This window comes from Leptonychotes weddellii, chromosome X (genome assembly GCF_054177405.1).
Source record: "Leptonychotes weddellii isolate Sample4059 chromosome X, ASM5417740v2, whole genome shotgun sequence".
Classification (NCBI taxonomy): domain Eukaryota; kingdom Metazoa; phylum Chordata; class Mammalia; order Carnivora; family Phocidae; genus Leptonychotes; species Leptonychotes weddellii.
The window spans coordinates 81,856,015-81,883,573 of record NC_138385.1 but is presented as its reverse complement, the minus strand read 5'-3'; the positions used below and the strand labels follow the sequence as shown (position 1 = coordinate 81,883,573).

At 34.0% G+C, this 27,559-nt stretch overlaps 1 protein-coding gene across 1 annotated transcript in view; it reads right to left on the bottom strand.

Moving 5' to 3' along the window:
• The window catches only part of DMD (dystrophin), a 1,845,074-nt gene that overhangs the window by 1,243,516 nt on the left and 573,999 nt on the right, over window positions 1-27,559 (bottom strand). Inside the window, exons 18-20 of the mRNA XM_081807964.1 lie at window positions 19,440-19,750; window positions 14,779-14,959; window positions 1,630-1,775 (exon numbers count right to left, since the gene is read on the bottom strand). Coding sequence (XP_081664090.1) covers window positions 1,630-1,775; window positions 14,779-14,959; window positions 19,440-19,750 — 638 coding nt within the window. The remainder of the gene's footprint in view (window positions 1-1,629; window positions 1,776-14,778; window positions 14,960-19,439; window positions 19,751-27,559) is intronic.

Here is a 27,559-nt window from a genome sequence, read left to right as displayed (position 1 = left end):
CTTCATGAAAATAGTATTCAAATGTATAATGCAATTAATTATTTTGTATGTTATTAGGAAGTATCGAAAAGTTTCCTCAGCAAAATTTTAATTCAATTTACATTCCCACCAGAGAATGAGAAGGTAGCTCACTGCTGCCAGACCTGCACTTATTATATCTTTTTGTTTGCAACTGAGATGTGAAAAATAGTATTTCATTTTATACATTTGTACCTTATCCTTTACAATTTGATTTAAAATTTTTCATAGGTTTAATGGCTGTTTATGTCTCTCTTTGTGACTTCCTTATTAATGACTCTCTCCCTTACTCAGACAAAATTTTTCCTTGGTATCATCTTTCTTTTAAATTGTCTGGTATTTTTACCATGTTTGTAATTTTGTCCATTGATTTGTGTGCTTCTCTCTTACATGTTTTTAAATATTTTACTTAAAAATTTCTCCAAAATCTGTGCTTATTAAAATGTTTTTGAACTTTTTAATATATGTGGTATTTTGTTTTGGTATAACATTTGACACAAAGTTCCAACCACATTTTCTTGGCTACTTAATACAATTTCTCAATAATATTTGTAAGTAATTTTTCTCTTCAATGTTTCTTCAGTAGAAGTATACTCTTCTACTCATCTATACACCATTTTGTGTATACTCAATCCACTCCTCTAGTTGCTGTATTCTTTGTACTCTTTTTAAGCTTATAGTTCTATTCAGTCACATATTCTTCAAAGTAAATTTTAGAATCATTCCAAGTATTAAAAACAACATAAAAAAACGAGATCAAACAGTTACAGGTTGCTTGATGTGTTAGTAGAGAAACAGTCAGTCTAAATAGGGCAATAGATACTGAAGAATGTTTAAATGGAGATTTCTTTGAAGAAATAGTTCTAACATAACTTTAAGAAATAATATTTAATTCTTGAAAAAGAACTCTTCATATAAAAGTTAAATTTTTATTTTTTTTCTTAATTCTCAAAATGTAGACCTATCTCAGCTCCTGAATATAATTAATAAATGCTTTCTTGACCTAAAAAATAAAATGTGATGGGATATAAAGCACAAGCTTTTCAGAATTAGTAGGAAAAGTATTCTGAAATCTCTTACAAATTATTTCTTTCATTTACCATATTAGTATTTTCTATTATGTGATATAAAGCTGCTAAAAATGTAGCTAATAGAACTCAAAAAATTAATTATGATATTACATAAGGCTAATGTTTAAAATTTATTTTATAACTACACAGATTTTACCACTTTGTGTTTGGAAATGTGAAAGGAGTTATAAATTAGCAAGCAAAGGAGGGGGGAATAATACCACAACTTTTATAATAATCAAAATAATTGTCTGAAAACACATACTAAATGAGAAAGAATATACTTCAGACATAGACCATATCATTTTCTTCAAAGATAGAGTTTTTGTCTTATGGAGAGAAGGCACAAATGCATAAAAGATTATATTTTTTAAATCTTATCTTCACTTTTGCAACTGGTAAACTATCATACTTGCCATGATTATTTTATTTCTATTATTTTCACATTACACCAATGTAAAAAATAAAGGTCACACCAATGTAACTGCTTGATAGATGAGATCTGCCCTATATTGTTTAAGACATACAAATATTCACAGACCTGTAACTCTCCCAGTCTCTCTTCCATGATGTCATATTCAGTGACAGTGACCTGAGGTATAGAGAGTTTGGTTTCTGACTGCTGGATCCATGTCAGGATGGTACTCATGGTCTCCTGGTAGCGCATGGGTGGCAAAGTGTCAAAAACTTTATCAAAAGGCAAAAGAAGAGAATCATTTCATTATTTTAAACTTTGTCATTATGTTTTCCTAAGTTGTCAGCAAACTAAATCACACTGCTAATTACAAATATTAACAAGTTGTGAAAATGTGAAGATACAGACTAGAATGTGATGATGATCTTGAAAATAAAATCTTACTACTACAGGTATGATACTTTGAGAGAAATTATACACACACACACACACACACTACACTGAATCCTCACATCAGACTCGCAAGGTTTTTGTTGTTAAAGTCATTTTTTTTAAGGTAAGGAAATGACAAAACATAGAGGCTAAGTAATGTGCCCATGGTAACAGAGATGGTACTTGGAGAAACCAAGGAGAGTTCATGTATACTGACTTTGAAGGATACTCTTTGTGTGCTAGCATTTGCCTTTGCAGAAAATAGTATCATTACCCACAGCAGTTGATATTTTAATTTATATCATGTCACTTATCTCACTAAAAAAACTCTGCATATTTAGTATGTATCAGAGACTCTAATAATGATTACCCATATTATCATTCTCAATTCTTACAATACACCTGTGAGATAAGCATTTTTATTCTCATTTACGGTCGAGGAAACTGAGGCTACAAAAAAAAGCCAACTAATCTGCTCACACTCAAGAACCTAGTAAATAGTAGAGTCAGGATTTTAAACCAGGTTTGTCTGGTTTCAAAGTCAAAACCACTAATCAACAGTATACTTTCCCTAATATATATATAGGTATAAATTAGGGAAAGAAAAATACATTAAGTACAATGTGTGTGTGTGTGTGTGTGTGTATACATGTAGGTATACACAAACTTTAAACCATATGTGAATATATGTGTTTATATACTTAACACAACTGTAATTGTTTACACAGTTATAACTGTACCTACATTAAATGAGAAGAAATAAAAATTTTCAGATTTGTCAGCTTATCAATAAAGTGATAAGGTAACATGAGCATGGTAGAAGTATAAAACAGTTAATTTATGAGATGTTATAGTATTATAGATTGCCCAAAACTCAGTCAGCATCCATCTTATTACAGATTGAGGTAGAGAAGGAAGAAGGAAGATGACAGATAGACAGATAGATAGATTGATAGATGCCGTAATTAAAGAACCCTTAGCTTTTTAGCACAGACCAACATAAAATCAAAATCTCTCAAATCCAGAAAAAAGATAAAGACTGAAACATTCTAAATGATTAATAAATTTGATATATTTTTGCTATATTAACCAATATAATTCTAGCTAGAACTTAGGAAATAATCATGATTTGATACTTTTTTCATTAATTTAGAGATAATATTAACAAAGTATGCATTACTTTGCATTATTCAATGAATAATTTACATTACATAAAGTCTCAGGTTCCCCTTAAAATCATGATAAAGTATTGAAGATTCAGACCACCATTACATGTGGACATATTGTATGGATGGAACTTCTTGTTCCATCTTTTGATTCAGAATGTTTGGGTACCTTTCTTCCTTTGCTATCTGGATCCTGAGTAAACACTCTAGGTGTTTCACAGATGGATAGCATTGGGGAGGAGTTAGAACTGAAAGAACACCTACCAAGTCCATAGTTTCTGAACTAGCTACCTCATTGCCCACATGTAGGTTCGTCAATCAGGAAATACTTTTATCTGAAGAGCTATGGTAATAGCTATCCAATGGGCTCTAATATCACCTTCAAGTCTGCCTCCATTCTAGGGGAGGTCCTGCTTATATTCTCCCTTCTTTAGCTTCCTTCTGTATAATAAAAAGTTAACCATTTCTGTCTCTGAATTGTTGATGTTTTTCTGTATAACTGCTTCTAATCTGTATTCAGGGGCAAGACATAAAGTCCTCCCACTGAGAGCTAAGCCAAGCTTCCCCCCATTCTGAGAGAAGGCATAGGACTTCTAAAATAATCAAGAAGTACGTTGTATCTCACACATAAGTTACCTAGCACAAGCAAAAGCCCACACAATGTAAGATCCTTCCTAGGCTCTCCATGTGTGCCCTTGCTTTCTTTCAATCTACCACTATGCTCAGCTTTTGAAAATGCAAAACTGATTTATGATGCTACATCACAGCATAATTTTTTCCCTTGGGATCATGCATTTATTTTTTTTTAAAGATTTTATTTATTTATTTGACATAGAGAGACACAGCGAGAGAGGGAACACAAGCAGGGGGAGTGGGAGAGGGAGAAGCAGGCTCCCCACGGAGCAGGGAGCCGGATGCGGGACTCGATCCTAGGACCCTGGGATCATGACCTGAGTTGAAGGCAGTTGCTTAACCAACTGAGCCACCCAGGCGCCCACATTTATTTTATTTTTATTTAAATTCAATGAATACATAGTTTATTATTAGTTTCAGAGGTAGAGTTCAGTGATTCATCAGTCTTATATAACACCCAGTGTTCATTACATCCCGTGCCCTCCTTAATACCCATTACCCGGTTATCCCAACCTCAGTTTGTTTCTTATAATTAAGAGTCTCTTATGGTTTGTCTCCCTCTCTGATTTCATCTTGTTTTGTTTTTCCCTCCCTTCCCCTATGCTTCTCTGTTTTGTTTCTTAAATTCTACATATGAGTGAAATCATAGGATCATTGTCTTTCTCTGATTGACTTATTTCGCTTAGCATAATACCCTCTAGTTCCATCCACGTCACACAAAAATAAACTCAAAATGGATTAAAGACGTAAATGTGAGACAGGACTCCATCAAAATCCTAGAGGAGAACACAGGCAGCAACCTCTGTGATCTCGGCCACAGCAACCTCTTGTTAGACACGTCTCCAAAGGCAAGGGAAACCAAGGCAAAAATGAACTACTGGGACTTCATCAAGATAAAAAGCTTCTGCAAAGGAAACAGTCGACAAAACTAAAAGGCAACCTACGGAATGGGAGAAGATATTTGCGAATGACATATCAGATAAAGGGCTGGTATTTAAAATCTATAGAGAACTCAGAACTCAACACCCGAAGAACAAATAATCCAATCTCGAGATGGGCAGAAGATATGAACAGACATTTCTCCAAAGAAGACATCTAAATGGCCAAAAGATACATGAAAAAATGCTCAACATCACTTGGCATCAGGGAAATCCAAATCAAAACCACAATGAGATACCACAGCATAGTATTTATCAATACTGTTTCATTTTTGTAGAATCATCACCCATGGCTCATATAAGGCCCCCTAGACTATCCACCTCTCCAGACTGATCTTTCATCACCCACTCCCTTCTGTGCTCCAGGAAGAAAAGACTTCTCTGCTAAGATTCTTAACTAGTCATCACTTACTACTCCCCCAGTCTTATTAACTCCTATTCATCCTCTGGCTTCTGTGTTAAGCAGTACATTCTCAAGGAAATCTTTGATGACCTTCCCAGCCTGGGTAAGTTTTCTTAGTAGCAGAGCCTTGGCCTTGGCCTTTTCTGTTCAAGCACTCGTCTCAAATTATAATTATAAAAATACGAGCTTGATTTTATGATTAATGGCTGCATCTTTCCCCAATTTACAAGCATGACAGCAAAAAGCATGTGGTTTTAGCTTAGTGATGTATCCCCAATGACCAGTACAGTGTCATGCAAGAAATCAATATTTGTTGAATGAGTAACTAAATGTTGGAAAGTGTAACCCTGAGCACACACACAGAAAGAATGCCTTTGCCAGGAACACAGGAGAAAACCAGTATTTGGTGAAGCCCAAAATGTGAACAAGAGGAGAAAGAATTTACCTGGAGAATTTAGACATTCTTCTTATCTCATCTATTAAATCTTTCTAATCCCCATGGAAGTTTCTAAACACTGAGTAGCTCAAATTGACTTTGTTTATTCCTCATCTCCTTTTCTCACTTCATGATTTCTAGACTACTAAGGTAGACTTTCTTTAATTGCAATTTTTTTCTGACATAATTCATTTGTAAATTTACAAGGTGTTAGTTTGGTGAAAAATTAACAAACAGTAAAGAAAATGTATGTATTGAATCTCATAGTACAAACAGTATGAACACACGTTTTGGTTTTCTTCTGGAATTCTTTTGAAAAACCACAAAATCATGTTCACAATTGTATCATTTTGGAACAGAACAATTGATAGAACAACAATTTTTATTATATCCTAACCAGGAATGTTACTTTGTGTTTCTATGGAAATATGACCACCATTGCATTAAAAAAATGTTTATACCTCTCTATTTGTGTACCCATACATACAAATAAGAGAGATATATGTATATATTTACTATACTATATATCATTTATTATTTCAACTATTTATTGTCAATTTCAGCCTCTGGGATATACTTTAAGGATGCAATAATTAAGAGAACAGAGTCCCTGAATTCACTGATTTCACACTTTACTCATGGAGACAGATAATATTCTAATATAGTTTTGATTATTGTAATTAATTTTATAAAAGAAAAATAGAGTGATATGACATTAAATATTAAGAACATCATATATAGCGGTGCCTGAGTGGCTCAGTCATTAAGCGTCTGCCTTCGGCTCAGGTCATGATCCCAGGGTCCTGGGATCAAGCCCCGCATTGGGCTCCCTGCTCCGCGGGAAGCCTGCTTCTCCCTCTCCCACTCCCCCTGCTTGTGTTCCCTCTCTCACGTTCTGTCAAATAAATAAAATAAAATCTTTAAAAAAAAGAATATTATATGCAGACTGGGAGCTCATAAAAATTATCTTTTGAGAAAAGATATGGAAGAGTAAGAATTAGCTATGCTAGGCCTTTTGGGAGAATACGTAGAGCTCTGAGGTAGGGATATAATGTCATTTTCAGGAACTGAAAGGTCAATATGAAGTAGGGAGAAAATAAGCATGAATCAGGCTGTGACTGTACATAGGCAACGCTCATATTAGGCAGAGCATTTTAGGTACCTTTAAACTAAGAGCAAAAGAAAGTCATCATAAGTAGTACGTAAAGAAGTGTCACGATTAGATTTTCTGTAAGAAAAATCATTCTGGCTGAAGCATAGAAAATAGACTTCTCAGTGTCTAGAATTGATGAACGGAAGGCAAATTAGTGGTCCAGGCAAGAAACCACAGTAGCCTGGACTAACATGATGACACGGAATATGAAAAGAAATTTGGATTTGAGAACTATTTTGGATATAAAATTGCATAGGCTGAGAGACTGAATGGAAACAGGAGAGGAAGTGAGTGAGGTACAGGGAATAGCAAGGATGATTCCAAGGTTCCTGATTATACAACTACATAGATCTTGGTTCTTGTCTATGATATTGGAGGGACCAAAGAGGAAATGGTTGTTGGTTGCAGAGTTGCCCATCAAGAGTTTATGTTCTTGGGATTCACTGGGTTTGCAATGCCTTGAGATATTTAACTGGAAAGGCAAGGGAGTAGTAGTTGGACATAAGGACCCAGGACTTAGAGGGTAGGTCTGGACTGCAGATAAAATACATGACTTTTTTGTTTACAACATAAAATTAAAGCCAAGGATACCTTTATTCATATAGCTTCCTTCTAGATGTAAAAAAGCATTCACTAGCCAACATGACTTACCTTGTAGTAGCTGAAAAGTGATTATAGCCACCCAGTTTACCTCATTTAAACCAGACATACCTGAGAATACTAGTGAAGGACTCCTAGTGTTTTGTTATATGTAACTAGGTTATATATGGCACTTTTTTAAAAAAAAATCACAACTCTCTCTCTCGCCCCCCCAAATTAAAACCACTCAGGGAAAGCAAAAGTACTTAACTGTCACAAAAATGATGGAGTAGAGAGAAGGAATATCGAACTGTGTTACCCAATATGGTAGCCACTAGCGACACATGTCCATTGAGCACCTGAAATGTGGTCAGTATGAACTGAGATGTTGTGCACATGTAAACACACACCAGATTTTGAAGACTTAGTACAAAAATAATGTAAAAAATCCCTATAATTTTTAATTTTGATTCTTTGTCAAAATATTATTTGGATGTATTTAAATAAAATATACAATTAAAATTACTTTCATCTCTTTCTTGTTTAATACAGTCACTAGAAAATTTTAAATTATGTATATGGCTCACATTCTATTTAGAGTGGATGAGCTTATGTAGAAGCTGCGGGAAATAATCCATTTGGGGAAAGAAAGAGTATATATGTTCATAGTCTGTAAATAGTGACAGCATTTTAAAACACTGAAACATCTGCTGTGAATATGAAGTTGGCTCTAACTTGAATTTGTCATCATTTATAAGTAGAAATCAGTGAGGGCTTAATATATGAAGTGTGTGTGTGTGTGTGTGTGTGTGTGTGTGTAGAAACTTAACAGCACTTTCTACTTTTTTGATAAATCTATTTTGGGAAATGCTCATATTGAAGCTATCCTTCTTTTTATTCCATACCAAGTAGATTCCAACTTTTCCCCCATCCCTCATCGTTAATAGAATGACAACAAAACAGTGTAATCAACAAAGATCTTTTTCTGCAACTCCAAACCTTATTAAATGGCATCAACCATGGCAGAGAACAAGTATTTCTTTACAGTATTAACACTGGCAGAAGATGTTCGGAAGGAAGAAGGGACCCAAGGACCCACAGTATATGATGATTAACATACTAGAAATTGTCCTTAAAAGACTGAGAAAAGTAAGGAATTTTGAGTATGGAGATTTGAATTTCCAACGCCAACACAGAAGTTAACACCTTAGCTTGACACTCAAGGACATTTGATGTTGGAAGTCAATCAACTTTTCAGCCTAGTTTCTCATCATCATAAATCCTTCACCCAAAATCTATCACTTTATTCAAGTCTTTGTGTTTATGCTACTCCTTCTGCTACAAGTCCCTGCTACTCAAGTTCCATTCCCACAAAGGCCCTAGGTGCTCTGATATGAGCAAAATAGATGGGTTTATGAGAATTTTATCTAAGATCACCTGAGAATTTTTTTAAAAGCCATGTGTCCAAGGAATCAGTTGAAATCTGGGTTTTTTTCAGAAGGAATGCCCTAATAGTCACTGCTTGAATAACGGATTTATTCTCCACTTTTTTCTCACAATTTTCTACCCAAGTTTGTGTAAGTATAAACTACTACACTATTCAACTATTTATTACAATATCAGTTTTGGGGGGGTTTGCTGCATTTCCCCCTTTCCACATTATTTTCTAAAATTGGCCCTATTAGTTCAGTAATCCTATCTTCAAGAAGTCCTAGTAAATCATTTTTTTAAAATATAAATCTTTTAATTTTTTATGCTCTACTTGGCATTTAGCATATTCCCCAAGATTCTCAAGGTCAAGGAGCATTCCTTGAACTTCAAAGTATAAAGCACAGAGCTAGCTTAAACAAATATGTCTGTTATGCTTGATGTTGATGGTATCAATGAAAAAAACAGAATAAAAAGAGCCATTTACAGTTTTCATAATTTTTTTCTGGAGTTCAAGAGCCAGGCAATATAGATTGTTTCTTAGAATAAAATAATTCTTTACTTAAATATAAAAGCACATTAAATTTTCTGACCTGGCTCTAGAATAGTTAGATCAAGACAACTTTTGTTTCCCTTCCTCATCTCAGCATCTTCACATTGGATCAGCATCTTAGCAGGAACTAACCACAGTGTTTGAAATTATGGCCACAGAGATCATTTTCTGCTGGTTGCCCTAAAATTTTCGTGAATTATCCCTATAGGAAGCACAAGTTACTCCCTGTCATTTTGTGAGAGTGTCTCCTACCACTCCTCCTCAGATCATCACCTCTTCAAGGGCTGCCTCCACTTTCCTTTATATTCCTTATCACAACTCTGGTCTAAGGTTAGGCCTATATACATAGCAACAATTTCCTGTCTCCCAGCTTCCACTCAGACCTTTCTACTTGATTCTCACAAACCAGCTAGAGGCTAACATAATAGTTAGAGCTTTCAAAATTATGTATCAGATTACTGAATTTCCTCAGCTGAAATTCTTTTAGAAATTTCAACTAGTGGGGCGCCTGGGTGGCTCAGTTAAGCGTCTGCCTTCAGCTCAGATCATGATCCCAGGGTCCTGGGATCGAGCCCCACGTTTGGCTCCCTGCTCAGTGGGGGGTCTGCTTCTCCCTGTCCCTCTGCTCCTCTCTCTCTCTCTGACAAATAAATAAATAAATAAATAAAATCTTTAAAAAAAATCAAGGGTTAGGCAGGCTGCCCTTATCTTACACTACATATAAAAATCAACTTGAAACAGATTAAAACCTTAACTGAAAAACTGCAACCATAAAACTCCTAGAATGAAACACAGGGAGAATGCTTCTTAACATTGGTCTTGAAATGACTGCTTGGATTTGACATAAAAATAAATGGGACCACGTGAAACTAAAAAGTTTCTGTACAGCAAAGGAAACAACAGAATAAAACAACAACCTACAGAATGGGAGAAAATAAATGTAAACCACGTAAATGATTAGAGGTTACCATTTAAAATATATAAGGAACTCCTACAACTCAACAGAAAAAAAATAATCTGACTAAAACAATAGGCAAAGGGCTTAAATAGACATTTCTCCAAAGATGACACACAAATGAAAACAGATATATGAAAAGATGTTCAACATCACTAATTATGAGAAATATGCATATCAAAACCACAATGAGATCACCCTACACTTGCTGGGGTGGCTATTATCAAAAAGTAACAAAAGATAACAAGTACTGCTGAGAATGTAGAAAAATTGGAACTCGCCACCATTTGTAGAAATACAAAATGATGCAGCTGCTAGAGGAAACAGTATAAAGGTTCCTCAAAAAATTACAAATTAGAACTACCATACAATCCAGCAATGCCACGTCTGGGGACATATCCAAAAGAACTGAAATCGGGATCTTGAAGAGGTATCTATAGTCTCATGTTTATTGCAGCATTATTCACAATAGCCAAGATATGGAAAGAAACTAAATGTCTATCAATGGGTAAATGGAAAAAGAAAATGTGGTGTATACACACAATAGAATATCATTCAACCTTAAAAAATAGGAAAGTCCTGCCATATGCAACAATAGGGAAGAACTGGAATACATTATGCTAAATGAAATAAACCAGTCACAGAAGGACAAATACCACATGATTCTACTCTATGAGGTACCTAACAGGATCAAACTCCTAGAAGCAGAGAATAGAATGGTGGGTGCCCAGGTGAGAGGGAAGGGGAAATGGGGAGTTGCTGTTTATCAGGTATAAAATTTTAGTCATGCAAGAGTTAATTTCTAGAGGTCTGCTGGACAACATTGTGCTTAAAGTTAATAGTCTACTGTGCACTAAAAAATTTAGGAGGGTAGATCTCATGTTTCATGTTCTTATCACATTTTTTAAATTATGTTCAGTCTGCCAGCAATTTTTTCTTAAAAAAGACAGTACTAGGCCAGAAATCTAAGGTTGTAGAACAAATGAAAATCCTTCTGAACTTTAATGGGGGGAAAAACCCGCTTGTTTTGTCATAGCTAATGTAGTCACTTCCTCCAGTTTCTGCAAAACTAAACAAATCCCTAATAATTATTTTTCAACATGACTTATACTTCCAATTGAAATAAATCCAAACTATAGCACAAGTTTTGTTTTCATATTTACAGGTAAGAAGTACATTTAAAATCTTTCTTGTTAAAATAAGAGATCACCTGTAACAAGCCATGTGCTCTTTTTTCTATATTCCTCTAAATAAGAGCATAGTCCTTCTGGTTTGCAGTTTCTAGAAAAGGTCCCTTGCAATTGTTTTGGGAGACAATTCTACTCTCTCAATCTTCTAGCCCCGGGCAACCATTAATCTACATTCTGTCTCTCTAGGTGTGTCAGTTTCGACCATTTCCTATAAATGGAATTATATAACATATGGTCTTTTGCAGCTGGCTTCTTTCTTTAGCATCTTTTTAAGGTCTATCCATGCTGTAGCAAGTATTGGTGCTTCATTACACTTTATTATTGAATAATATTTCATTGTATAGAGAGACCCATTTTCTTTCTGTACTCATCAGCTGATGGGAATTTGAGTTGCTTCCACTTTTTGGTTATCATGAATAATGTCACTACAAACATCCATGTATACTTGCTAGTTCTTATACAATCTAATATTCATCCTTTCAGTTATTCAAGCTCCATGAGGCCACTTGTGACACGTGATAATAAAACATTCTTAAAGGATTGCTCTGTGAGGACTAAGAAAGATAATTTATATGAAAGATTTATTTATAGACTAAAAATCACTATGAATATAGAATGCATTTTATCTTTCAATATTATTTTTTCATAACATCTCTGCCAGGTACCAAGCAGCAAATCCTTAGACCAATTTTCACTACTCAAAGTACATTTAAAAATCAAGTTTTTGTTTCATTGTGAGAATAGTAGTAAAGAAAAAAAAGGAAAGAAGAGTTGAAAGTCAGAATGGATTACCACCCCTTGTGTTAGCTCTTATTTGCTGAATACTTAATATGTTCAAAGTACTGTGGAGTAATACAAGAAATCAGATTTACTCCCCCATGCCAGTTTGGGAGTAAAGTATACATATGTAAAAACTCTTTGGAAATAATGATTAATTAACAAATTGAACTATAATATGACTTGATATGGTGAATTTTTTATTTGCCTTTTATATATAGGTATATAATATTTATATATCAATACATAATATATTAAGGTACATATATAAATTTATAATATAAAAATATATAATTCAATTATAATTGATATGTATATAATTATACATATAATTTATATATAGTGTACATATATAACCCATAAGTTACACATGCACATATAAATTATATAATTTATAATTCATATATAATCCATTTTAAATTAATAATTATTAATTATCAAGATAAGATTTCCAAAAGAGTGAGTAAAATTGGTAAAGATGTTTGGTAAATAAAGTTAAGGGAGGACATTTTTCTTAAAGATTTTATTTATTTGACAGAGAGAGAGAGAGACAGTGAGAGAGGGAACACAAGCAGGGGGAGTGGGAGAGGAAGAAGCAGGCTTCCCGCAGAGCAGGGAGCCCGATGCAAGGCTCGATCCCAGGACCCTGGGATCATGAGCTGAGCCGAAGGCAGACGCTTAACGACTGAGCCATCCAGGTGCCCCGAGGGCATTTTATTTATAAATCAATGAAGTGAAAATATTTGACAGTTTTATGATCATCATATGTATAAAAGATAAAAGAAAAGACATGATAATATAGATGGGCAGATTGATGGCTCTGTATAGATAGTAAGTATATATCATCTATTTATATTGTAGTATCATAATCAAAGCTCAGCTGTCAACAAACATCAACATTCTGAACGTTTTTGAAATAAAGAGAAAAAATGTTGAACCTTAACATAATAATAGGTACGTGTGAATTAAAATAATTTTCTAGTGAATAAGCTCCTTTGCACAGCAGTTACAATATAACCATTAACGTGTACTTGATCTTAAGGGAAGTTTACAGATTTTATGACAAGAGAAATGCATTAATGTTAAACAGGTCAATGTTTGAAAATTTAGGACAGTCATAATCTTTTCCCCAGTTGATTTTATAGACACCCAGCCACAAGTATACTGAAATCCACTAGAGGGAGCTGACATCACCGTGAAGTTGTATTACCTGATGTCCTACCAGGAAAATAAACCCCTCAGCAAAAACAACTTTAAAGTAAAAGGAAAAAAAAAAAATAAGCACTTATCTTTTGCTTTATTCAGTTCATTCCATGACCTCACCAAGAAATCAAAGTTTAAAAACCAGGAAAACAGGAAACGTTTCATGTATATCACTATACTCATTTTAGAAACATTACGATTTGGTAAATTATTTGGATATTTACAAAGAGAAGTAGTCAAAAAACATGTTTTCCAACTAATTAAAGTTCTAGTAGAAAACAAATACACGTTCTTGTGCTTCTCATAACAAATTTGGGAAAGACATTTTTTTAAATATTTTTATCTTAATGTCTTAAAATCTAAATTTACTCTATAATCTTATATATATATATATATATATATATATATATATATATATATATATATATATATATATGGACGGCGAACCAAAAACTCACTAATGTTTGAAAGTGTTCATAAACCTGTCTGTCAAAGGCATTTCTGTCTTAGTAATTAAGCTGATGAGTTGGGCTATTTTGGACCAGACATTATTAATATCCTAAGAGCATACTGGTGAGAAACAAAAGAGACATCTTGGAAAATTTTGCTGGTCAAATGGTAGGCATTTGTGTAACTGCTCCACTTTTAGGTTATATTTTACTATTAAATGAGAAAAAGAGGATAATGCATAGTGACAGTGATCCAACAGTAAAATGTTGCCCAGAGAATAATTTGTCCTTTGCTGAATTTCAGTTGCTACATGTATGTTACAGCTATAACAATCTTCATAGAAACTGAATAGAAGTATTAGTAAGAAGCCTAGCTAAATATCTTCGTACATAAAGCAAACAGGATTTAATGAAAACCTACTAAGAAGGTTCAACTGTTCTTTTATTTCCTCCAGTGTTCAAAATCTTTGATTGTAAAATTTGCCACCCACCAAGGAGATGTTAATGCCTATATAAAACATATACTTGGGGTGCCTGGGTGGCTCATCCATTAAGCGTCTGCCTTCAGCTCAGGTCATGATCCCAGGGTCCTGGGATGGAGCCCTGCATCGGGCTCCCTGCTCGGCGGGAAACCTGCTTCTCCCTCTCCCACTCCCCCTGTTTGTGTTCCTGCTCTCACTAACTCTCTCTCTGTCAAATAAATAAATAAAATCTTTAAAAAACAAAACAAAAAAACAAAAAAAAACATATACTTTATTTGTTCCTCAAAGTCATGAAATTATTATGGGCGGTGAGGGGGAGAAATGAAAATATAACACATATGTTTTCCAACAATGGTATCTTATTCCTTATTACTATAGAATGTAGGGACGGTGGATTCCTTTGATAGAAATTACTCTTTCATGTGAGTACTTTCTCTTTTTCCAACAAATATTGAATTTGGAAAATAGCAAGTAGCCATTTCAAGTATTTTTACTTACTTGTTTGAAGCTCTTTTTCTCTTGCCTGCACATCAGCAAAGACTTGGTTAAAATGATTTGTAAAGGCCACAAAGTCTGCATCCAGGAATATTGGCCCTTGTCCTTTCTCTTTCAAGGCTATGCTTTGAATTTTTAATCGTTCGATTTGAGGCTGAAGAGCTGACAGCCGGTGGACTTCATCCTGTACCGTAATTTAGAGTATTAAAATAAATAAAACTTTTACTTTGCATAGATTACATTTTTGCAAAGAAAGGTGTTAAAAGCCAGGGATGCAAGTTTAGCTTAATGCCCTTATCAAAAAATTGGTAAGAAATATCCATGAGAGTTTAGGCCAGCCTCGCACAGGTCATCAATTTAAAAATACCTTGACTCTTCATTCAACAGATACCATCATATAGAACGGTCTTTAAATTTCAAAATCACATCATTTACAGCATTAATGGGTGTGAATCTGTACTTGAAAAATGCTATGAATGACCTTATATCCTCTCAATCAGACATGAATGTTCCTCTGTATCCCTCTTATCTCAAAATGCTGTGCCTTTGCTTCAAATTCTAAGCTTGTTTAATGAACAATATTTTTCTTTAAATTCACTTGTGAAGAATATAAGTTACATCAATCCATATGTATCTACATACATACCTACTGCATTAAATTACACATTTATCTTTATACACGGATATTTCGTAGGTTACATAATCTATGTAATACTTATATAAACACGCACAAAATTATATTTATGTCTGTAATTATCTGTCTCTTATATGGGCACATTACTTCTCCTGACTGAACAGGCAATTACCACTGTTTCAGTTAGGGTGAGAGTTTGCTCTGCTTTTCTTGTCCTGGCATAAGTGTTAATAACACCCCCTTTCACTCTCAAAGAGTACTCTGGTTTGGATGATAAAATCACATGGACCCACTGCTGTGCAACATGGTGGTCACTAGTCATACATGGCTACTGAACACCTGAAATGTGGCCAGTCCAAATTCAGATGTGCTGTCATTGTACAACATACATTGAATTTTGAAGAGTTAGTATGAAAATATACAAATATTAACTCAGAGTTTCAAATACTGATTCAATCTTGATATGATAATATTTTCAATTTACTCTTTTAAATAACATGCATTATTGAAATTCATTTACCTTTTTCCATATTGTTTCTAGAACATTTAAAACTACATATGTGGCTCAAATTCATGGCTTGCATTATATTTCTTTGGAACAGTGCTGTTCAAATGAGAATGTTTTCATTCTCTTTTGTTTCCAGTGAAGTTGCAATTCCTATGTCTCTGCTACACATATAACTGGAATTCATACAGAATGTCCAAATGCTCTTTAAGAATTATTACCATGACTGCTTACTTATAATTCACACCTCTACTACCTTTAGAAAAAAAAAGTACTTCGGGATTGTTTACCATTTAAAAATGTGAAAAAAAAAAAAAAAGGACAATTAAAATTTTAAGATTGGATTACAAGACAATTAGGAGGAGGGGAAAATGTAAATAATTACAGTAATTATGAATTAAATATAAATCTGAGCTTCCAGGTAGTCAAAGTGAAAAGAAAAAGGAAAAAAAAAGAACAAGTTATTTTTTGGATGCATGCATACTGTTTTGGAGAGAGTAATTTTGTCTTAGGATTCAATAAGATAAATGTATCCCAAAGGTTCTTTCATTGTAGCAAGACTACCTAATGGGCACTGTCACTTGTTAACAATTTTTGGAAGATAAAGGATAACTTTCAGAGGAGTGTTGCTATGTGGTTATAACAATAAGAGTTGATTCAGGTAGGTTAATCTCAGACAATCAAATTCTTTTGCTGGTGAAGATGAAAGCCATTTATATAAATAGGGAGATGACCCAGGTCTCCCATTCCAATGTAAAGCCTCTCAATCAAGGGCTAGAAGGTAGGTGTATATCCATGGATGAAGAATAAGACAAGAGCTAAAGGGTAATACTCTGTGTTTTTGATTATAGAATTAAAGACATGCACTTTGTACACTAGGCTTACAAATGGTACCATTGCCATCTGCTGTGAAACATTTAAGAACCTGATTTACATTTGGCCAGATGGAGGGCCGTCATTCTTCCTGTTTAGGGGGCTATAGAAGGAGACTACAGTATAGTAAAGTGTGTTCTGCAAAACAAAGGGGACTCAGAAACTAATAAAACATTTGGGCAAATGTTCAATTGAGACCTTAAAGTTCTGAGAGTAAGCCATAGGAGAGATCATTTCGACTTGAAATATTTAACATTTAAAAGATGTTAACAATTATTCACTATTTCCACAAAAGGGCCTTAATGTGGTTAGTCCTCCTGAGTAAGGCATCTTCCCGGAGTCTGTTTATCCTTCAAAATTTTGTGTTTATCTAATGGAAAAACTTTTGCATTTCTCTTGGGAAAGGGTCCATGGATTTCTTCCAATTCCCAAAGGGCGCTCTAACCCCCAAATGAAGAACCAGTTCTAGCAAGCATTATATTTGGAGCTAATACTGTGGTCTAATCTTAGAAAACATCTTCAAATAACAGAATGCACTGACAAACAAGATGGAAAAATTTATTTACCTAGCATTAATCATAGTGAAATAGTATAATGTTAACTTTTGCATGAGTGACTGTGAGCTTATCCTGCTAACTATTTTACCCAAGGTGATTCATTGAGTTAATATAGCAACCAAAGGTGCAGAGAAAAAGAGGAAGGGGTGATGAAAAGGGTTGGAAATATGTTATCAAAATTTGGAACCTTGTGGCTGAATGCAGAAAAAAGAAATAATTTCCCTTAGGTTGACTTCCTTAGCCTTGAGAGACTATTTAAGATATGTAACCACCAATGATCTCTATTTGCTCCTCAGAGAAGGACCAATATCCTCCAGGCCCCAAGAATCCTTGCTTTGTCTCCTATATGCCTGTTTTTGGGGCTCCATCTTTCATCTTATCTCCACCCCTCACACTTCTCTGTCCAGTATTCACATTGGCTTTCCTTCAGCTCCTTGGCGGTGGTTGTTGTTCAAGCCACCAATAACCCTGTGGTATCTGTCAGGCAGCTCAAGGCAGCTAATACGCCTAGTATCATTCTCAGCAACACTAGAGACGTTGACTATTTCTTTTATGGCTGAATGTATTTTGTAGATTTTATAGTTACTTTTTGTATCTGAATCTCAAGAAACAGGTTAAGGTAGTATCAGATTTTGTTACAAGAAATAATGCAGGTGGAGTATTCCACGGATTCACAGGAAAAAAAAAAAGAGTCGCGGATTCTATTAACAGCAAAATGTGTCTTTAAGTATAGAAATTCCCTAGATTTGCATATTTGCATTAAAAAAACTAAATGCCTTTCTGTACTATATTCTTTATCTAAAAATTTATTTCCTGAATTTAGTCATTTCCTCGTAGAGCTGTAGGACCAATATGTGAAAGAACCATCAGGTACCTCAACTGTTCTTCCCTTCAAAATAGCTTTGAATTTCCCATCCCTTCCTGAGTTTAATACTACCTCCAAACTAACCTTATTACCTCTCCATCTCCAGTCTCCCATTATTTAAACCATTCTTTTCAAAGTATGCACATTAACCTCCATTCACTGTTTCTCAGATTAAACCTAGCCATCTTAGTCTATCATTGATGTTTATCCTAGAAACCTTTTCATCCTTGCAATCCCCCACTTTCCATGAAAAGTGTTCAGCTCATAGTAACCATGTAAAACATTCAAGTGATCTTCATTACTGTATAACTCTGATTTTCTTACATTTGCAGACATACTCTTATAATCTCTTTCTTGGGTTCCTTGGTCCCAGTTATACCTTGTTTGGCCCTCCGGATCCACTGTCCACTTCTAGAACTCAGGAGAATGCAGAGTTCTAACAGACTAGGGCTCTTTGTACTCTGCCTACTGATTAAGTTTAGCCAATGCGGAGCCCTATCCAGATTCAGATTCTATAGGCAGGGAGGAGAGTGAAGCAGTGTGGTGATTTTTCTGGCTCCATTCTTGTGATGGCACTTGGGCTGGCTCTTAAGGCTGTCTTTACAATGCGTGTCCAACTCGCTCCTTTTAGGTTTCTGTCACTTCTCTCTCTCTACTCCTTTCTGTCCTCAGAATGGTTACAGCTCTGACACCGGGTTACTCTACTATCCCTTAAGATTCCTCCAGACTCTAAGCACAATGATGAAATATTCTGGTAAGGAAACCTCCCTCAAATTATCCAAATTTGAGTGAACTGTCAGTTTTAAAGATTTTCCTCATATATCCAATTATATAGTACATCAGCTGCTTGTGTTTGTGTGGATTCCACTTTTTTAACATATGACTGAGTTTTGCTTTTAGCACATGAGCTGTCATAGAAAAGAGCTCCAAATTATTGGCCATTTCTCATAGGATATGTGTAGTTTCCATACTCCAAAACTGCTTCACCATTCTGCAAACTGACAAAATCAATTAGCCATGTGTAAGTACTCTAAATACATATACATATTTTTAGGATCCAGACATCATACATTATCTATTTAAACTCATTTTCTTCACTTACATTTTGATCTTTATTGTGTTTAATTTTTTTATTCAAAGGGAATTTTTTATTAAATAATTTGCTCTTCTTCTGGAAATTGCCAAGAAATTCCTATTGATCGTGATCCAAATAGGAAGAAAGAATCTTACCTTACAAATTTTTAACTGGCTTTTAATTGTTGTTGGCTCTGATGTGGTGGTGGGTTGGGTTTTCAACCAGTTTTCAGCAGTAGTTGTCATCTGCTCCAATTGTTGTAGCTGATTATAGAAAGTGATGATGTTGTTCTGATACTCCAGCCAGTTAAGTCTCTCGCTTAGCAATTGGCAGAACTCTATCCACCGGCTGTTCAGTTGTTCTGAGGTTTGTTTGATGCTGTCAGCATTAACACCCTCTAGAAAGAAGATTTTTAAAATATATCCATTGAAGCCACACACTGCAAGACATCTGAAAACCCATTTGTCTCAAGTTTAAAAGTATTCATCATATGAAGGATTTTGAACAAATCATTTATTTACTGATAAAGAACTAGGAGTACCCACAGGATTTCTGATTACTGATTGTAAATTATTAGAGATGCATCTTATCAAGAGTATGAATGTAATAAAATAATAAATAAGGACACATAAGATGTAGAAGAGTAGAATACATTTAAATAAAAACAAAAAGGGTCAAAGCTCTGAGGAGGATTGGAAGATCGATCATGGACAAAAAAATCTTTTGGAGGATTCCCAAATCATTGTTAAATATCATGTATGCTATTGAAATGTACACCGAAACACTAACATTCGTATTTTTTAAATGGTTTGGGAATTAGCTGAAATATTATTTGGATTTTAATAAAGAAGCAAAGGAGCATTTATCAAAAAGCAGTAATTCTCTGTTTCTGCTATAGAAAGGCAGAAATAAGCAGATTTTCCATGGGCCCAAAGAAGTGAAACAAGCACTAAAAAAATAATCTTTCTAATATGAAAAAGATTTTCATGTTACTTACATATCATTTACAAATGTGGAAGTTGATCTGATAATTTAAAATCATATATAACAAAACTAAAGCAGAAAAAAAATCTATCAAAGGCAAAATGGAAACATAAGAACATCATTATCACTTTTAGCTTTCTGGAGAACCTAGTATGTGTTAGGAATTTGGTGTCTTTTAATATACACGATCTTATTTAAGTTTGTCATAATGTGCTATGTGATGACTAATGCCAATCCAAGTGTATATTATCCTATACACATCAAAAAAGAATAACAACATCATGTAATGCTTTGTGTTAAAATACTCTCTATGGTTAGTTGACAAAATTCCAGTTTTCTTACACACACACACACACACACACACACAAAGCATGAATTTATATAGTAACTTCCTTAATAAATTACATTATATAAAATATTAAATATGATATGCATTTTAAAATACAGCTATGATAGCACTGATAACTTTCTTATAGCTTTTGAAATATTATTTGAATATTTCCTATTCCTACATATATCTATTGGGATCTCAAAAGGGATCATGAACTCACTGTAAGATTCTTCCTCTAGATTAAAATATCTATGGGTTAAAGTGATTTAGTGAAGACAAAGTTGTCTAAGAAAAATCTACTTTTATGAATGTTAGTTCTACTCGACTTTCTAGTAATGTAATTTGGTTAATAGGCAAGGAATTTGTTAACGAGTCTACAGACCATCTCTAGCAAACAGAAGTCCTGTGGTTTTACAAACATGCCTCCCACTCTTTTTAAAGCCTAAAAAAATAGAGATTTGAATTCAACGACTATATTATTTTACCCTTTTTTACTCTCCTCTGCTCAGATATTCTAGTTTTCATTTTGTTTTAATTATGTTATGCACCAAATCACATTTCTCAATTGATTTGAAATGTAACTCCAACTTCACTGATTTCAAACTTTTGATAGGACATTGGAGAACACAACCTTTGCAAATATTATTAGCAACAATCTTTTCTTCCTTCTCTGGCTGATATATTTTTAAAGAAAAATAACTTTTAAAATAATGTGTAAAAACATAAAAGATGCAAGTCTCCATATGTACAACTATAAAAGGTTTGTAGAAGCTAAAAAATTATTCTAATACTCTAATAGTTAAGGAAGCAATTGGCTTTATTGAGAAATCTGGATGTTTTGTGTGATATACTGTTTGTGATAATTTGGTTTGGAGCAGTGACCAAGAATTGTATCAAAATATGTTTGGGGGATGCCACTAAATAACTGTAGCTGCAAAATGATCATGTTTGCTACAAAGTGTAAGAGAATAATCCAAAACTGGGTCATATGGGCATTCAGTTTGAGAAAAAAATACTATGATAAAATGCTAACATTATTGTTAGAAAACAAAAGGGAGTAATTTAAAATACACAAGGGAGAGACGTTATATTATGTTAGATAACGATTCAAAAATGTGCCATGGATATAAATGATCAGATGTTTAGAGGAAATATTTTCAGCATATGTTAAACTTGAATAAGCACTTAGAAAAGAAGTAAGACCATGTTGGTCCAATTCCAATATAGGCAGGCCAGAGATGGTAAAGTAATTTAAAGGTACTGATGAACTGATACTGCATTGAGTCTTATTTAACATTTCTCTAAATTAAAAAGAAATACACAGAAAAATACCTCACTGTCCCTGAGAGAGGTCAATCATATAAAGAGCCAGCCCTCTCAAATGAAAAAATAAAACCATAAGGTAATTTTCAATATGAATAATACATGTTAATCTAATCAGAAAAATATAAATCAAACTATAATGAACTATCAATAGGTCCTGTGGTATCTATTAAAATCTAGGGATAGAATTTAATGTGTCCTTGTTGATCATTCCCCAAAACTATCAGCTCAATATGTCAGGCCAAAAAAATGCCCACATGCTAAACATCACTGCAAAAGGAATTAAAATAAATGAGAAAAGCAAGTTTTGTACAAATCCACTATGAAATCTATAGTACTACTTATTAACATATTGATTTTTATAACTGAATAAAGGTGATTAAAATACAATAATAGGTAAAATAAGGATCTCCATATTGGGATAAATGGTGAAAGGGAACAGAAAGTTGCAGAAATTCACAGTAAGAGCTCTGGTATTAGTCAGAACTGAGTTCAAATCTCACTCCTTTTACTAAATGGGTAAATGAGGTTCAATTATTTGATCCCACTGGATCTCATTTTTCTCATCCATGAAATGAGGCTAAAACAGAATTGACCTCATAGGATACCAATGAGGATTCTGAGTTAGCAGATATGAAGCAGTTACACAAAGCCTGACATATGCCAGGCAACCAATAAATATTAGTCAATGTTACAGCAAATAATATGTAGTCAACAACAACAACAACAAAAGAGAGATCAGATCTTTCAAAGGTTGAAATTGGTGGGGGGAAGTCTTTTTAATGACTGAAAGGGGGCATTTATAAAGAATCAATGACTAGTATTTTTAAAGTTAGTGCTCATTTTATATAATAGGACACTAATATGGGATATAGAAAGTGCTTATAGACATTTTTAAAAGAAATCATATCAACCAGTGATAAAGTCATGAGTTTATTAGCAAAGCTTGGAGTATTTGGCCATATATCCATACTCATTTGCAATTAAAGTTATAAAGGGCAACCATGCCAAAAATTAAAAACAGAAACTTCTACGTGTCACTGGCAAAAACATGATGTTGACCACAGAGAATCAGACATCCTATTATGAAGGATTTGCATGTAAATATTGTATTACTTCATCTGTGAATATACTTCCTTCTCAACAAGAGTGTAGCCTGTCCTTCTAAACTCTAAACCCCTCTGAGAAAAAGGTCTCCACTGGCAGCATCTGATAGAGTCCCCAGCTTAGAGTAGGTAAGGGATAAATACAGTGTACTTGTGAGCTCACACACGACCAAATCAATACCTTACTTCATATGAATATGAACATTAGGGGAGTAATACCCATAGACACAAAAACCCAAACACAAACACGCACATAGTCTCTCTTGCTTCAAATTTGCTTTTGCTTAAAATACTTGGGGGAAGGATCAAAAGCACTGGTACATGAACATTATGTAATGTTTATCTCTTAAATTAAAATTATAAATGCTGTTACTTCAACTTCATGAATTAGGCATCTATTTTGAGAAAGTCTCCTAAAACTTTCGTAGAATAAATAAGGATACTGTTTCCCAAAAGAATACTGGAATGTGAATAATTTTACTATTATATGTAAATGTTTTATGTGTATTTTGTAAAATTATATGCTCCTTAACCCAACTGAAAATTTTAAATTTTATGACACTTTTTAAGTGTGAATATCTGCAAATTTTAAAGTATCAATCATGTGAGCATCTTTTTTTTCTAATTTTTTGCTAGCTACTTAAGAATACAAACACTAACTCACCAGGCATTATGAACAATACTTATGGAAGCCATTTTGTAGTAGTACATTAGAATCTCAGGGATAATGGATCATAATCTATTCACATCTCATATTCTAAACAACCCCTGAAATAGTCCATGAATAAATATATTGCACCCAGAGGAAATGGATCATGACTTCAAGTGCATCCATTAATTTTATTACTTGTGTACAGTGCATAACAGACTGTTAGAATAATTTTAATTGTGCACCACCTTCCATGCAAATACTTCAGAACTGCCACTTAAAGTGAAATATTCCTCACCAAGTATATTCATCATTAGCCATGAAGCCAGAGTAGAATAACGCAAAACCTGTGTTTAGAATGAAAACTCAAAATAAAGTTTTAATAAATAGTGTCCGATTTTTATTGCATATTAGGTGAGGGTCATTATAAGCCCATTTGGCATCTAATACAATAGCCTAAAATGTAATAGAAATTTACTAAGTCCATGAAAATAAGGCCTGAGGATTGTAGACTAAGTTCTAGAGGTCTTTTCGACCACAGTAACTTTTATACAATTGATTTTTTAAAGTAATAGTTTTTAAAAGTTAATAGGTTTATATAAAATATATACCCCTAGTGAATATAATACATGAATTTACTAAAAGAGCTTTTTTAAACTTTTATTTATAAACATCATTGAATTATGAGAGACAAAGGCCAGATTCCTACTCATATTTGTTTTTGTGAGTAATTTCCTCTAACACTGACAACTATGACCTTCTCCCCCTCTCTCTCTCCCTCTCTCTCTCTCTCTCTCTCACACACATACACACACACAAGCACAAAGTTTTTTCCTTTGGAGACTGGAGTCAAAGAATGATGTGTCTGTCAATTAACAACATTTATTGAGTGTGAACTCTGTGTAGACCATTATCCCCAAGTGTCACATGGAGAAATAGGAGACATAAATCAAATTGCCCAGAACTGAGGAGAGAGTAAAAGAAGAGGAAATGAGTCCAACTGTGGGGAAATCTCACTTACTATGGAGGGGCTGGACAACTGCAAATAGTACTATTTCCATGCCCCACTGTTAGTTATACAGACCAGTTGCAAAATGTCTTCCCATTAAAATATATAATTAGAAGAGTTACTGCCACTAAAAATCCTTCACAATGATGTGAAGAGAAGATGAGACGTTTGGCTTTGAGGTGAGCCAAACTGACTATAATCCCTGTCCTTACCAATCTGACAAAATTTGGTTGCCCAAACTCAAATGGTACCACTCATGTGAAGTACTTAATGAGCTATAAACCGAAATACTAAAAATGCAGTTACACAGTTAATATTATAGATAAGAGGAGTCCTTGTCTGTGTTATCAGTCTGTACTATTTAATTACAATCTTTAGCAGACTTACTATTAGGTATCACCTTAAACACTATAATCTAACACTCAAGGGATGATGGTTTTGAGGCATTCTTCTAGTTTAATATACTAATAATTACTACTTTTATTTAAACATTTCCTTAATGTGATTGTCTTCAGATTCTTAATTAACATAGAGGAAACTACAATTAGAAATTGAAAGGGAAGCACAGTTTAATGTAGAAAACATCACCAGCCCTATTAGATAATTATACTATCTCCTCTGAAAATTGTGGTGAAACAATTTTATAGCTTAAAGAAGGGGGAAATGAGCTATGCATATATATGCTCCAAATAAATGTTTGATACTATTTTTTTTAAAGATTTTATTTATTTGACAGAGAGAGACACAGTGAGAGAGGGAACATAAGCAGGGGGAGTGGGAGAGGGAGAAGCAGGCTTCCCGCTGAGCAGGGAGCCCAATGTGGGGCTTGATCCCAGGACCCTGGGACCATGACCTGAGCCGAAGGCAGACGCCCAACCAACTGAGCCACCCAGGCACCCCGATACAACTATTCTCTTGGTAAATTTAATATTAATAAAGGAAAACAATTTATCTAAACCAGGTCTTTTTTTATACCTGACTGATAAGGAGACTATCTATAGAATAAAATTAAGAATAAAGTATAATCTAAATAGATAAAAATAAAACAAATTATTAGATATAAAAATACTCTAGATTGTCCTGAAATTCCATAATCTCATACACTGAAAATCTTTTGCTTTGAAGTAAGCAGATCAGTTAAAAACCATCTGGCATAAAATCTCAGGAAATTAAGATTCATTAATGAATAATCAGAGTAATGATATAGTAGCCAGATTGTTTACCATAGTTGTGAAATTATCTAAAATTTTAATTATACCATTTTTGTGTTTAAATAAAAAATTATAAAAACAAACCTTAGAGAAGGTTATGTTGTATCCTTTAAAAAAAAAAAAAAAAGAAGCAAGTACAAATTTGGAAATTCCCCCTTCTCGGCATAACACAGCTACAGGAAAGAAAATTAGATCACTAGGTACCCAATCTAGTCTCCCACTTACTCTCATTAAAATTCTAGAAAGCCAACAATTTCTTGAGATTAAAGTTCTTATTCCCATCTTATATAGTAACAATAAGCTTCATAAAAATTATATTTGTGAAAAATTTCTCTAAGAATTTCCTTCCACCATCCACCACTCTCAAACTACCCCCATACTTATCCAATCAAATGATGTTGACAGGAATCACAAATTTAATGTTAGTTCAAAAAGGACATGGTTAAGGAATAGATAAATCAGTTCATTATACCAAAATCCATGTTAAAAACTTATAAACATGATTTTTAAGCTAACATGCTCTCTGTTAGCAGCACTGTAGCCTCTCTATTTAGCCTACCAGGATCATGAAGATCACTTACATGCTTGCACAAGAACTGGGGCATCCAAAAGGAAAATGTTCATGTAAAACTTTGAAGTATGCAAGTAATTGAAGCAACCCCCTTTTTTGGTTATAAAAAAGGTTCCAAATAGGGGTGCCTGGGTGGCTCAGTTGGTTAAACATTGGTCTTTGGCTCAGGTCATGATCCCATTGGGCTACCCGCTCAGCAGGGAGTCTGCTTCTCCCTCTGCCCCTCCCCCTGCTTGTGGTGGCGCTCTCTCTCTCTCTCTCTCTCAAATAAATCTTTTTTTAAAAAAAAGTTTCCAAATAAATTAATATGAGTGCCTTACTGATTCTGTGCATATTTTCCAAATATCATTCTACTATGAAACTCACAGTATAAATAATACTAAAATTCACAACGTATTTAATGTTAACTGTACTTTAATATTCTGTAAGTAAGCCTTTCCATTTGATAAAGTAGAGTCAAAACGAAAATTGTCTTTAAACTGATCCTAACTTCTATGCAACTCTGTTATGAGAGTGTTTTCAGGACCTAAGACTGATTTTTTTGGGGGGGGGGATTTTTGGTAATTTTTTTTATTTTTATACTGTGAACATATATCTTAATATTATAGCAATTTGAGCTAGTTTTTTCCCCTTTACATACATTCAAGAGAGATTCATTTAGAGACTCATTACAAAAGTTAAAATTATTACTACACTTAGTAAATACTTTTTCTTTTTTGGGGGGGTTTATTTTGGGAATTGTGTCTTTTTTTTATTTTATTATGTTAATCACCATACATTATATCATTAGTTTTTGATGTAGTGTTCCATGATTCATTGTTTGTGTATAACACCCAGTGCTCCATTTAGTACGTGCCCTCTTTAATACCCATCACCAGGCTAACACACCTCCCTCTCCTCTGGAACCCTCAGTTTGTTTCTCAGAGTCCACAGTCTCTCATGGTTCGTCTCCCCCTCCGATTCCCCCCTTCATTTTTCCCTTCCTACTATCTTCTTCTCTTTTTTTAACATATAATGTATTATTTGTTTCAGAGGTACAGGTCTGTGATTCAACAGTCTTACAAAATTCACAGCACTCACCATAGCACATA